The 14,696-nt window shown below is 28.2% G+C and overlaps 1 protein-coding gene across 1 annotated transcript; it reads right to left on the bottom strand.

Annotated features, from left to right (window-relative positions):
- Positions 1-8,091: 8,091 nt before the first annotated feature.
- On the bottom strand, positions 8,092-8,560 carry LOC119681665. The gene has a single exon (XM_038094923.1). The coding sequence runs from the start codon at positions 8,402-8,404 to the stop codon at positions 8,252-8,254; it is 153 nt and encodes a 50-aa protein (XP_037950851.1). The 5' UTR covers positions 8,405-8,560; the 3' UTR covers positions 8,092-8,251.
- Positions 8,561-14,696: the final 6,136 nt, after the last annotated feature.

Below are 14,696 nucleotides of genomic sequence, written 5' to 3'. Positions count from 1 at the left end.
ATGAATTCAGATAATCCGATGTCGTTGAATACAGACAGTTTGGAACTGTACCTAGAATCCGACTAAGTCCATATACATGTAATGAAAAATAATAATTGTATTTAATTATATTGTGTCTTTTAAGATTGAAATTTGGTATCTTTCAAAACTTAATTTTTTGTACCAGAAGAAATATCAAGAAATATAACCTAAAAAACTCAACTTTTTTTATTTTTATTAAATTTATTTTTGATTATTTAATTTTACATACTTTTTATTTTAGAAATAAAAGGTGTAAGCAAACAAATTAAACATATATCATAACAAATTGTGTAATATACCATTCTGACACCTTTAAAAACACATAAAAACTAGCGCTTTCATATCGACATACACAGTACCTCAGCAATAGGGCAGATGAGATGCGCTGTATGAATAAAGACACCTAAAGTCTCTTTTAGACAAATTATATGAGAAACAGGCGTAAGTTAACGCTTTACAGCTTAAATACAAACAATATCACCCATGCATTTTCACACCATAGAATATGTACATATATATATTTTTAAAGCCAAGGCAGTCTATTAAAAACGCTTAAAGTGGAGCAAAACAATCTTTTTGTTTCACATAAAAAGGAATTTATGTAGTTTCATGTACGAGGACGAGCATAACGCTGTTGGAGTTAAATTGTGTTGGTGCAATTTCAGTCAACTATACCAAACGCCAAATATGCCATTCATGTCCTTACGTCTGAGTCCTTTACAGATTGTATAGCGAGCAATTTGTATGTGTCTGGCTGTTCAAGTCTGATTTTTTGTTCACTACCTTCAACAAAATGGCTGGCTTTATGATTTCCATGCAATTTTCTATGTTCGTGCAAGGGGATATTAACTACACTGTCTTCCTTTTGGGAACAGTGAAAACTTAATTAAAAATGTCTTGTTTGATTTGTGTTAATATTACCGCCACAATATTCTAGTAAAATTACAAGGAAAATGTATACAAATTTGTGGAAAAATAAATTGGCTCAATTTCAATTGCTTGTTACGATCAATTTGCAATAAGAAAAGTTATATTAAAAAGGATATTGAACTTAAAGGTATTAAATAATCATTCTTTATAGATACATATAAAATAACTAATTTAAAACTAGAATTAATCAATAATGTGTATTGAAGCCACAACTATGACATTAAGTAGCAATTATATTTTACTGTTTGTTAATAAGGGGTAATGCACAATCCTGATTATAGAGGAACTATTCCAAACTTACGTATAATCCTTAAGTTTTATTAGATTGTCAATTGAATAAAATTCACAATATATATGTTATAAAATATCGCAAGATAGAAGAACGATATAATAAGTGATTGCCAACGACACTACAATATATAATATCGATACAATAGTTCAATTTGTGGATAATTCTATATATCTTGTTGACAACTACTGCTGTCATAATTGGCCAATTTGGTCTTAATATTGTCGACTTGCAGTTACCTATGTACACCTACCGAATTCATTATTTTAATCAAACGGAAGCAAAAGACTTTATATATCGGGTGTTCTTTTTAGCTGCATGAGAAGTAACGATATCGATAATTATGATTTGATAACTGAGAGTATCAAATTCATGATGTATCGTTTAACGCTAAAACAATGCTTGCAAATTGTGGATTTTTACTTTAAAAATAATAAATCTGTTCGCGAAGTTCATAGAGCACTTTATCGAAGAATTGTGTTTTGTAATGAAATTGGTTTCTTGTTAAATGGTTACGTCAATAAACAAAATTGTCGTATATAGCGCAAAGATAATCTTCAAGGTATTAACGAATCACCACTACATCCACTAAAATTAACTGTTTGGTGCAGTTCACACGCTGACGGCATCATCGGTCCATATTTCTTTCAAAATGAAAAATTAGCTGCACTGAATTTTTTTTTCCAAAAATTTTTCAATTAAAAATCGACAACATTTAGTTCCAGGTTCCAAAAAGACAGCGCAATTTGCCATACCCGCGCTTAACAATCGATATTGTGAAATCAATTTGGCAACAACTTTATTTCCAGAAGTGGTACTGTTAGTTGCCGATTTCTTTCATGGAGCTATGTTGCGTCATTAGTTTATACAGACAAGCCAGCAACTCTTGAAGCAATAGAAACCATATTCATGCCACCATTGATGCATACGCCCATATTTTAAGAATATATAGTCAGGATATATAATCAAAAATTGGACTGATCGAATAGACCATGTAATTTATAGCTGCGGCAGATATATGCCGGAAATCACATTCAAAAAATAAATGTCTAAAAGATTATAAAAAAAAAATAATTCCAACAATATTTCTGTCCTGTATTATCATTTTTAGCTAAAAACACTAGATACATATTTTCAAGTTTTTTTTGTCAGAATACTTGATACAAAATACTTTAAGTGAGCCATACAAAAACCATACAAAAAACTTTTTGTGAGAGAACTTTAACCTAAATTAAAACTTTTGAGTTAAGTCTCAAATTTTTGCATGAGCATGAATGAATATCAAATAATCTTTACTTAACCTCTTTTAATTAAAACGCAAGTTAAAATCAAAATTTACTTGATGAAGCAAAAAGGCATAATTTACTCATTTCACTCGTACTTACTAAGTGTTTACATTTAGACTTATTAAACTTCTTTAGCATATTTTTATTTGGATTTTGTTTAAAAATTGGCCATATTTCTACATGTTTGTGGAGTTAAATGCAATGGTTTAAGTAGAATTACGTCATTTACTGTAAAAATTAGTATTCATTAACACAGATAAATTTATTTTCATTTTAATTTCACTGTAAGTATCAGTTTAAGATTAGTCCGTGGTAATTAAAAATCAAAAATGTAAACATAAGAAACATTATTTAACGCATATAAAACTTTCTGAATTTCATTTTAACAGTAATTTTTTTTTCTTATTAATATTTACACACATAAAATTATTAAAATGTTTTTCATTTTCCAAAGGCTCTATAATTTTTTACATTTATCTGTCATTTTTCTTAGAACGACTTCTTCGAAAGACTTTTTGGTTTGTGCTTTTATGGCATTTTTCTTTCAAGAACTTTTCGACCTTTAACGGGTTAAAATTTATTTACTGTAAATGAAAAAAATTTGTTTGTTATTTTAACTTAATATTCGCTCCTTTATTTATGTAAAAATTAAACCCATCTTTTTGTTTTGTACAAATTTAAAAATTAAATGAATAACTCAACGCAGTCAAATGATAACAAACAAAGTGCAGAAAAAGGTTAAGGAGTAAAAAACACAGGCCGTAAAATTAATAACTTTTTTAAAAATTACAACATGGCAACTGTGTTATTCTTGCGGTATTTCAGGTGATTTTTTACTCGTAATTTAGGACCTTTTTTACGCTTCACACTTAATGTAAACACAGTATATTAAGTTTATTAGATGATATGTCACTTCATGAAAGCAATATATGATTGGGTTTAAGGTAAATTAGTCGGTAAAACAACTTGGTCTAATTAAATTACTGTAGTTTATCTCAAAAAAAAATAAATTATCTCCACTGCTCTATAGCCTATTCACTCCTGTTAAGCACATTTCAACTCCAAACGAGCTCAAGCTGCCCGAATATTGCACTCCCTCCACCCGCTCATCAGCAGCAAAAAGTTCAACATAAAGAATAGAGTTAACATATTTAAGCAAATTATTAAACCAGGTCTACTCTATGGCAGTATTAATTTTGCCAAGCGCCAAACTCAACATTAAAAATTCTTCAAAGAGGGTAAAATATCGCCTTAAGAAAATTGGTTAACGCCCCATGGTACGTAAGAAGAGCGGATATCCACTAAGATCTGAGAGTCGATTCAGTCGAAAAGTACATTAAAGACCGTGCATTGAAATTGTTCAATATAATTGACAGTTACTATAATCCAACACTCAGCAATCTAAAAATTCAGCGAAATCTGATAAACACAGGCAGATACAAAGACATCAGTTCCATCAAATTATAAAGCCTCGTATTCAGTTATTCTTAGTGTGATTTAAAACTGTCCACAGATAAAATAGAGTTAAGGTGTTGTATCACCAATTCAGACATCTGTATATCAATATATTACTGTTCGAACCCTTCTAGTTTCTTTTCGTTATAAGAGGCGTCATATTCAACAAAAAGATCAACGTTAATTATAGAAATGAACCTAAAAGTTTTCTCATTCTTTAAAAGGAAAATATTGAATTAAAACTAAAAACAAAATCCATATAAATTATACACGAACCTTTATTATATACACCATTTTAGCTTCAAATACTATTTCGACAGTTCGAAGCTTCGAATTTTGTCCTTAGAATATGGAGGAGGAATTTTTCTATGTTGCATACCTTCGTTCAAAACTGATGTCATGCCAACTTATTGTTATCAGCATCGTTTGAATAATTTTAGTAAACTTTAAAGAGTATGTATGAAGGGTATCTATATACCTTATGCATGCCGAAATCAACTGATTTTTTATTATATATTGAAGTTCTCCATATTAAGCAACGAAATATTCAACACTTATGGGCAGTTTTAGCACATTTTCACTCATAACTTTTATTATGTAAAAATAATTCTTTTTAATTGTTAAAATTTAATCAAGAACTGGTCACAGAGATAAGGGCTGCCTACGAAACCCATAATCATTTAAAAGATTTATTCTTGAGATTATTATAGCAATTCAAAATTCAACATAATTTTGTAGTACAATATATACAACTGTATATCTATCTATATGTATATACGACTTATTAAAAAAATTATATTAGCTGTTAATTTAAGAATTTACAATATAATTGGATCTTAGACTTTTAGAACGTTATAATGCAGAGTATTCAAATATATTAAATTTTGTAAGCAAATAACTTATTGAAAATGTCCTGTTAATTTCTCAATCATTTTAAAATATTATTATTGAGAAGTATTTTAAACTTTATTGTAATATCTTTATGTATTGTAATATTATTATTTCCATATGATAAGCATATGTGTATTACAATTACTTATCTATTTGTAAAGTATATAAATGTATTTTTTGTGTCCAAATTAAGGCATATACATATTTTAGTTGTTTCCGGTTTTTGTGATACCGAAACTAATACCAATTTGTAACTTTCATTTTACATTTTAACACTAATACCAAATAATTCAGATGAAATAATCCTTCTTGGCAAAATAACAAATTATAATTATTTAAGTTAAATGAATATATTGACAATGCATTTTACATTTTGTTTTTCCATATATATTTACAACTATTCTATATATATCGAATATTCGACATTGGCAAACAATACACATACGGCCTAAAACAATGCACATTTAATGCCATTGTTAAGATACATATTTAATAGTCCCAATATTTAATTAAAATTAAATGATATAATGGAGTGCAGCATCAATTAGGCAAAAACTAATTAAATTAAAGTATATGTGGTTTAACATTAAACAAAATTATGCAAATATTTCAACAAATGTATTTGCATACTGTTTGTACTTAATTTCTTATAAAGTGCAAAGCCCGGAATGCAGATAGAAAATGTATCTTTTATCTAATATAAATACATCAAACAATATAACGCATATATTTGTTTCATTGAAATGGAAATTCCCTTTATTCTAATATTTGACAAATATAAACATAATCTGTGTATTATTTAAATTACTACCCAGTAATATGCAATCTTTGATAATGCAGTCAGACAAAGAGGAAATATTAAAGATATTAAACGAATATATGTGTTTAATCGTTAGTACTATTTATACAATAACAATAAGTGGTACTAAATAAAAATAGAGTAATGAACAATTGAAAAAGAAATTCTAGAAAATTAAATTATAAGGAAATACTAATTAAAACCAAAAACATCAACTAAAAAATTTACTATCACAAGTTATTCTAAAAAAAAAAATATGAATCGTTAATGTTTTAGTGAACTCCCAACTTATAATCAACCAATGATGAAATAAAAAAAAAACCTACAGAGCTCAACTGGTCCAAATGTGAATAAGATATTCACATTTACGAAGGCTATACTAATTATTATTAAACATTTTCATGTAGATCAAAATACCTATAAATCGAACATATCTATATCATGGTTGCCAAATGATAGATCTGTTTCAAAGCTGTTATCCAAAAAATACTACATATATTTAGTTATTAGTTTAGTTCTGTAAATCTATTGTCGTGTATTATAAAGAAAATTTAGGCGACATAATCGCTAATCACTCAGATTATACAACACAGTCAAAACTTTGAAGAATTTATTTCATTACAACGCGCAATATTACCTTTTTTGGATCTATGAAATTCATTTAACACAGGAACTGAAACCGGTTAACCATTTGTATTTATGCTGATTGAATGCTTGAATAATATTGTTTGAATAACGATTTGTCGTATGGAATCGTCTGCACTGATGTACAGTAGCGTACAGAGAGAGAAAGAAATACAGAGGAAAGATCATCTCGTGATGACAATATATCAATAGATATGTCAAAAATAAAACACGTCTTTATATTTATTTTAATATAATGTTAAATATGAAATACAGCGTAAATAAAATTATATACTTGCCGACGTTCGCAATCAGTATCCGTCATCTATTTTTGACAGATAATACATTAGAAAAATACTGCAAAAAAAAAAATAGTATATCCCTCCACCTTTCGCACAATCGTAGCTGGTGATGAGGTTCATTTTTCGCTTGGTAGATATGGGGTAGCAAGCCAAATTGTCGCATAAGGTGCAGAAAAATTTCAGACTTCACTGGCGAAAAAGTTTTGCATCCTCAAAAGGTCATTCTTTGGTGTGACTATAATTTTTCAGAAATTTTTGGGAAATGATGAACTCATCACATCTATTTTCTACATAATCTCTACTTAATTAGAAATTGTTGATGTTTCAAAATTTCAGCAACATAAAATTGATGGTATGGATGCGGAAGATATACGCTTTCAGCAGAAAGGTACTTCATGCTACATAACACATTCATTCTGTTTTGTAAACAAAATACAATTCTATATTCTGCTGAAGTGATTTAACCATTAAGACCATGCAATTTGTCATCACTTGACTTTTTTTAGCATTTGAGCAAAGAATTTGCTTATGGATATAATCTTCAAACTTCGAGAGCTGTAAAAATTTATATGTGTTTTATTAGCTAGATCAACACTTTTTGAAATAGACGTGTTATGTGCTAACGGACATCTTTCTAACTTCAGGTTTTCAAGGTTTGACATACGAACAAGATTTTATTTGTCCTTAAATGATTTGTGGTGCACACCAACCTAACCAATGGCAGAGAACTACGGCTAGTTATATGCCAGTAAGTTTTCCAAACTTTCCTCAAAAATATGTAACACCATCAGATATGCCTTGAATAATGTTGAATTACACGCCTAATAGTAAGATTCAAATAATATATTGAAATATAAAGAAGTCTAAAACACAACTGTATTTTGTTTATAGCAACGTTGAGAGCCACAACATGGATAACCCTATAACTCACCTTAATAGGTACTTGGAGTTCTAAAATCAAGTTAACACTTAATAAGTAAAGCGACTTAAGAAATCAAATATATTAATTTTAGGTATGTTTTTGTAGGGAAGTACTTATATTTAAAGACATAGACACATTTTAAGATATTAAATAAAAAAATAAATAAATATTGTTTAATTTCTGTAATAGCAAAAAGCATCTTTACTCATTACATTAAGTGTTTTAAATTATATTCGCCTGAAAAATTCTTTTACTATTTCAACTTTAGCACTGACATTAATTTTTCTACCACTTGAACAACAAATAAAATTGTTCATTTTTACGAGACTAATAAAAATGTCCTCTCCACTTACCGTTTCGTTATAAGAGAATATGTATTAAAAAAAATTACAACTGAACTGCTTGTAGCAGTTTAAAAATACTAGAAATAAAACAAATCACATCATTTTCACAATTTTTGAAAATTTTCCTCTAAATGATCCTTGAAGCTTTTATTTTTATTATTTCATTAATTCAAAATACATAAAAATTGAACAAGACTTGACTGGAATTAAATTTGTTGTTTCTGTTTGTTTGACATTCATTTACTTGTTTAGAAACATTTTTTGTTATTTTCTTTATTTTATTTTCGACAATAAAGCTGTTTCGAGAGAAGGAGTCTTAACTGCTTGTGTGCTGCTACTTGTTTTACTACTGATTTGCTAAGATGGAATGACAATGACAATCAGTACATCATCGTTCTACGTCATTTGGTACATAAACTAAAGTCTTCGCCTTCGCGCCACACAGCATCATAACAAAAAGAAATGACATTTCAATCACGCGGCAAACGCAATAAGCCGCAATGTCAACCAAATGATCCGCAACACCCAAATACAAGCACATAACTGGCGCTCCTTGACGCTGGTTCCTTTATTATCCTTTGCCAATGGTTTTTATTGTTTCACAAATATTTCGATGATTTTTGTTCTTTTTATCTCCGCTGAAATTCGTTTAAAGTCCTGTTGCTTCAAAGTACGTTCATTGACTCTGCTTAGTGCTCCGATGGTACCGTTTTTGAGCTCTACGAATTTTATTAAATTATTTTATTCTCGTATCTTTCATTTATTCTGTGCACTCTTCAAATGACTTTGTGACAGCTTCCAATGCACCTGCGCACAAAATATTGAGTAATATTTGCTTTTTTGTATAATTTTTTTTAATCAAGTTTGTTTATGTTTTTCCCGCTAAATCTCTATGATTTACAAATAGAAACACGTGCTTTTGTTTTGAAATTTCATTTTTCTTTGCCATGCAAACAGGATATCAATTCAAGGATATGTGAGGGGAGTGAATGTTATTTTAATGTTATTACATTTCCTCATTCAAATGTTCATGCTCTATCACAAGAAATCTATTTCGAATAGAAATATTTTGAAATTAAAAAAATGTTTATTATCAAATGAAATCTCGGTCTGACCATACATCCCTTTTGGATATTTCCAAATATTCATCATCAGAAAGTAGCCTTTAAAGTAATCGATTGTTTAATTGTTATTAAGTTTCAATTTATTTAAAAATGATTCAGTTTGATTATAATTTAATTCGTCAAAATAAGAAGAATTCAATTTTTAAATATTAAAATTATGCCAATTAATTAATTATTTTATAAGTGGCTGAATTTGTTGCTGGCAACAAAATACAATAGATCAGGGCTGTCCAGACTAGATGTGATCGCGGGTCAATACCAATCATTGTACAGATTGGAGAGTCGCAAAAACAAATACATACGTTCATAGTTGGTTCGACATTTATAATGTTAAATTTAGTTTTATTAATTTATCAATTTTAATTCATATGCATTTATAATCTTAATGTAGTTTTATTAATTTATCAATTTATATTCATATACTTGGTATACCATAAGAATTCGCGTAATTGTGGTAGAATAAAAATATGCCGCGGTCCTTGCTCCGGACAGCCCTGCAGTAGATTATTAAGTATTTAATTTTTTTGTTTTTGTAGTTTTTATATAAATGTAGATCTATTTATTATTTCATTTTCGAATTTGTTGTAATACAAAGTAATTTATAAACTGGTTTAATTATATATGCAAATATTAAGCTATATATATACCTATGCAACCTCAAATTAAAAGGCGATATGATACACTTGGTGAACGAATGTCCAATTTTGGAAGAACACAGATTGCAGTATTTCGGTAAACCTTCGCTAGTTAAGAATCTCTAGTTAAGACCATTCAGTATTTGTATAGTTTCATTAAAGTCGAAAGAAAGTTTACCAAAGTGCAGGATAACATTGCCTTTCACCTTAAGGTATTTCTTTATAATTATATGCTGATAACTAATATTATATATTCAATATATATAATTTGCAAAAACAAGTAATGGTTAAAATTTTAAGTACTATATATAAATTTTGAAACAAGTCCTTTCTAAAAGCAACAAAGTTTTTTTATGCAATTAGAAACACTTTAATAGTTAGATTTTCTATATAAAAATAATTTTTAAAAATTTTGAGAATATGTATAATATATAATATTTCAATTTTGCATACTTTACCACTTTCCACAAGTGTTGGAAATTTAACTTTCATCCAATATTCACAGCAAATGAAGAAGTTTTTAAGACTTGCAAGTTGCAACAAACTTTACTCATAAATTTACAACTGAATAAATAAAATAGTGGAAACTATTTGAGTAAATTTAATATAAATTATCTGCATGCACTTCAATAAAAATATTTTTTAAACACACAACACCGAAAACGGCTTAAAAGTTTTTAAAAGATTTTACAATTTTTATGCTTCAGATTAGACCAGTGTTTCCCAACATTCTTAGCTAGTCATACAAATAATTCCTAACTAAAAGAAAAATTGATTTTATGATTCCCTTTACCAAAAAGAAACAAACAAGAAAGGTATAATTTTTACTACTATCTAGATCGTATGCCCCAACTACGAGGTGAATAGTTTTCAAGCGCCTCAGTATATATTATCGTATTCTCGACTAAAATAGCAATACTTTCTTGGTTCTTTTTTTAGTATACTTTTAAATTTTTGCTCCATTTAACAACTAATGCCATAATCTAGATAATATGAGATTCTTACATAAGAAAGCTTCATAATTAATTAAGTTGCATAATAAATATACATCTTAATATCATTTAATAAAGAATATGTCAAACACATTTTTGTGAAATTAATAAAAACAACTGTTGTTATATTGAAGCAGAATTCAACCCACTAATCAAACCAATTGCCACCCTGTGAAGCGTACTACCCACATTGGGAAACACTGAACAAGACAATTTTTATATTTCAATGGAAACCATAAGTATAAATTGCTTTTATTGCAACGTAAAAGTTTTTCAGTCCAGAGAGATTTTTTTGTAATTAAAAGTGGATTTTTAATCTTAAATTCAAATCCATTAAAAACTAACGCGCCAGGCACCAGCTTTTGTTTTAGTCTACAAAAACTCAATTACTTAGTGAAGAGTACAAAAGAAATGAAATCAACAAAAAAAAAGGAAAGCAATTAAAAGAGGCAATAAGAAACTGCAAACAATTACCAAAATGGGCAGAAGACTTTATCATAACCATGAATCAGGACCAAGGAAGAATTACTTAAAAGAGTTAAAACGCAACAAACGGATATGGGTTCAAACAGTGCAAAAAATAAAATCAAAAATTTTAACATATAAAAATTAAAAATAAAATGTTAAGCATCACTTAAAGTTACAACAGATTTCAGTTCAGATTTAATTTAAAAAGTCATAATTGCTATAAGAAATTAGATAGGAAATCACCCTACTGAAAATTCTAAAGAAGAAACAAACTCAGACAGAAAACGGAAACATGATTAATATAATCATATAAAGAACAGCAAGATATGTTTACTTGTGTACTATTATATACTTATATACTATATACAAGTAGAAGTACTTACACAAGTTCATTAAGAAATCCTTTTATATACTTAAATAAGATCTCGCAAATATAGAGGTCTAATGCTCTCACTACATTTTACTATCAAGAATGAAAAGTTCAAAAAATAAACTAATATTTATTAGAGCACTTACTCATTAGCATTTAAATGACTGCTTGTTTAATAAATCCAATAACTAATTTGCAAACTTTTCAAATATATAAGATATTATTGTAAAATTGAAATTAGAAATTTAAAAAAAATTTATTTCAAAATCATACCTTTAACAACCAATTTTCCACATTCTTTGTGGAATGTATTAGTCTATACCATAGAAATCCCCATATGCCGGCGGTCAATCACATGATCTAGTTAGACATGACATAACTCCATTTCGACAAATAGTGTAGTCAATAAATATGCTGTTCAATAAGTTATCGATATTACTGTTAATATAATACAATATTATTAATATCATAGGATTAAAAGATACAGAAATGCTCTTGAATATTATTTTCATATACGTTTTATATATTACTCATTGAAACGAACAACCAGGTGCTGGCATGTTAAAATCAAAAACTATACAGCATATGTTTATGTATGGTACTTTTGAAAAAACAATACTAGTAATGACTATATCTTTGTACATATATCTTTAACTGCGACATGCCAATTTTTTTTATAATTTAAAATAGTACAGTCCAATCAAGAAGTCCACTCTTAACAGCAACAAACAGTACATTTTCCATAGTTTATCATTACTTCATAGATCTTTAGTTCATAGGTTTAATGTACTCCAAACAAGACATTTTTTTGAAGACATAGTGATAAAAGTGAGTTTCATATTTCTTATTACAGAATTCTATAAATATTTCTTACTAAACATTTATCCAAAAAATATATAGATATACGTGGTAGACACGGAGACAAAAGTAAAAGTTTCTGGGTGTAGTTTCTGGATGGGTTTCTATAAACACTTCTTATTGAGCACATAACATATCCTAAAAATATACATATTTTAAGACTTTTTATGACAATAAGATCCATTTTATTTTTAACATAAAATATAAGAGGTTAGTTCTAATCATAAATTCATATAGTATTGTACATATAATTATTTTTAAACGATGTTCGAATGAAACTCTTTGCATATATGTTTGTCTTACATTACCTTATAAAAAAATGGTGTGAGTTGACAGATTCATTATAATTTATTTGAGTGTTTATATATTCAACACAATAAAGTAAATATTGTAAGATCTGTTATTTACTTTAGAATAAGTAGTATGAAAATATTATAATCAAAAACACTTTAAAGGAAAATTGAAATTTATTTCACAGGTGTGCACATAAAACTGCAATTAATACTTCTTTATGAAATCCTTTTATCTACGCTTCAGCGTTACATTTTTAAAACTCTTACTTCATTAAAGAAACAAGTAAAGCCAACGATTTTAAATTAAGTTAATAACTTATAAAAATGCAAAGTCGATTTTGTCCTCTTAAATTGAAATATCTATTTTCCGAGCTGCAAATAAGTTTCTCCATAAAGAATTAAGTACATATAAAATACCATAATTAAAGTGGTATGGTAACAAGTAAAAGGACAACCATAAAGTGCAAAACCTAAGTAATTAATACTACCAACGACAAAAACTGGAAAAAGCAATTAGGATAAAAGCAACAGCAAGGAACTGCTTAAAAAGATAGAAGTTGTGATGCACATCCAGTGTGCAAGTAACACGTTTACAGACGTTGCAAACAAGATGCTGACCTGTTTAAAATGCATTTTATGAATGAAATGAAGCAAAGTGAACTGAATGTAAAATGAACAAAAGAATACATGAACATTTTTCTCCTCAAGACAAATACTCACATGATGTTAATACAAAGGGACAATATACCTGACGTGTAAGCATAAAACTTATACTCGTACATGCTTCGATAATCATAGTTTGTCCAGGAACAGAACATCTGCGCTCCAAAAACATCAAATTGGCACGAACATTTGATATGCCAGTGCAATGTTTACCTTTTTTATTTGTTGTTGTTGTTGCTTTTTTTAAATTTTTATATACATGGGTATTATACCATTCAGACACCATATAACTCTATTCAGTGCTTATGACTTGGAACTATGTCGCTATTTACTTCTCACTTGGCACGTGAAAATTGTGTGCTTTTAACTCTGAAAAATCCCGGTTTCTTTAGATGAGCTTGTTCATGTAAAAAAGTTGATATCGTCGCCGACGTGACTAGGAACTTCGTCACTGCAGGTACTAGAAAGTGCAATGTGAAATGCACTTAAAGACTCCTTTTCTCAGTGTAAATAGAGTTTTTATAAAGTTAATGGTTAAATGAAAAGTGTTAAGTGTTGCTATTAGAAACGTGTATCTCATCTTAACGTTATTTGATTTTTTAATTTATAGCTGCATTTTTTTTAAGCACATGTTATGGAGCTGAAGTAAAACTATTAAATATGAATGCTACAAAACATATAAACAATATGTTATTTTGCAATTGTTTAAAAATTTAATATTTAAGAGGAAATAATTTTTTGTATTAATTTTTATGAATAATAATTTTAATATTAATATTCCATAATTCAAAAAATAAAAATAATAACATTACTCCATGTGGAAATTCGCTAGTATATAGTAAGCCATGCAAAGAAACTGTGCAATGCTTCTAAAACTCACTGTAGAAGTTATGGAATCTTACAGAAAATAGAAACAATAAAGCTTTTTCTCTATAGCCCGATTCCAGAAGAAACGGATTTTTCATCGTTAGGGATGAAAAATTTGTCAAATAGCCTGAATTCACCGGGATGGATTAAGGTTTAGTTTCCTTTTTATCCGCTAAGATTTCCTGCAAGAACAGTGGTGGTAAAATGCCAAAAAATTGTTTATTAGCAACATCAGTAGGATATCTGCTGACTTGCAACTAAAGAACCATAACACATAGAATGATGTAATACAACTTTTATCTCTGCAGTTTATATAATCAAATCAGTTTAACCAAAACAACCATGATTCTTATATAAATGATAGATATTTGGATAGAAAAAATAAAAAATTTTTAATAAAACAACATGTTAGTATTATAATATTACAATTTCTTTTTTTCATCAATGAAGAAACCCATCAATAACCCAAGTACGAGATTATAATTTCATTTCAGAACACAAAGAAAGCAATGTATTAGATGATTAAAAGGCTTAATATTTACGAAGTAAATATTTCTCAGCTA

This window comes from Teleopsis dalmanni, chromosome 2, assembly GCF_002237135.1.
Source record: "Teleopsis dalmanni isolate 2A chromosome 2, ASM223713v2, whole genome shotgun sequence".
NCBI lineage: Eukaryota > Metazoa > Arthropoda > Insecta > Diptera > Diopsidae > Teleopsis > Teleopsis dalmanni.
The sequence above is the reverse complement of the archived record's forward strand: the minus strand, read 5'-3'. Positions and strand labels throughout refer to the sequence as shown.

Coding starts and splice junctions, on each gene's coding strand:
- LOC119681665 (XM_038094923.1), bottom strand. CDS start 8,404: ATGTGCTTGTATTTGGGTGTTGCGGATCATTTGGTTGACATTGCGGCT.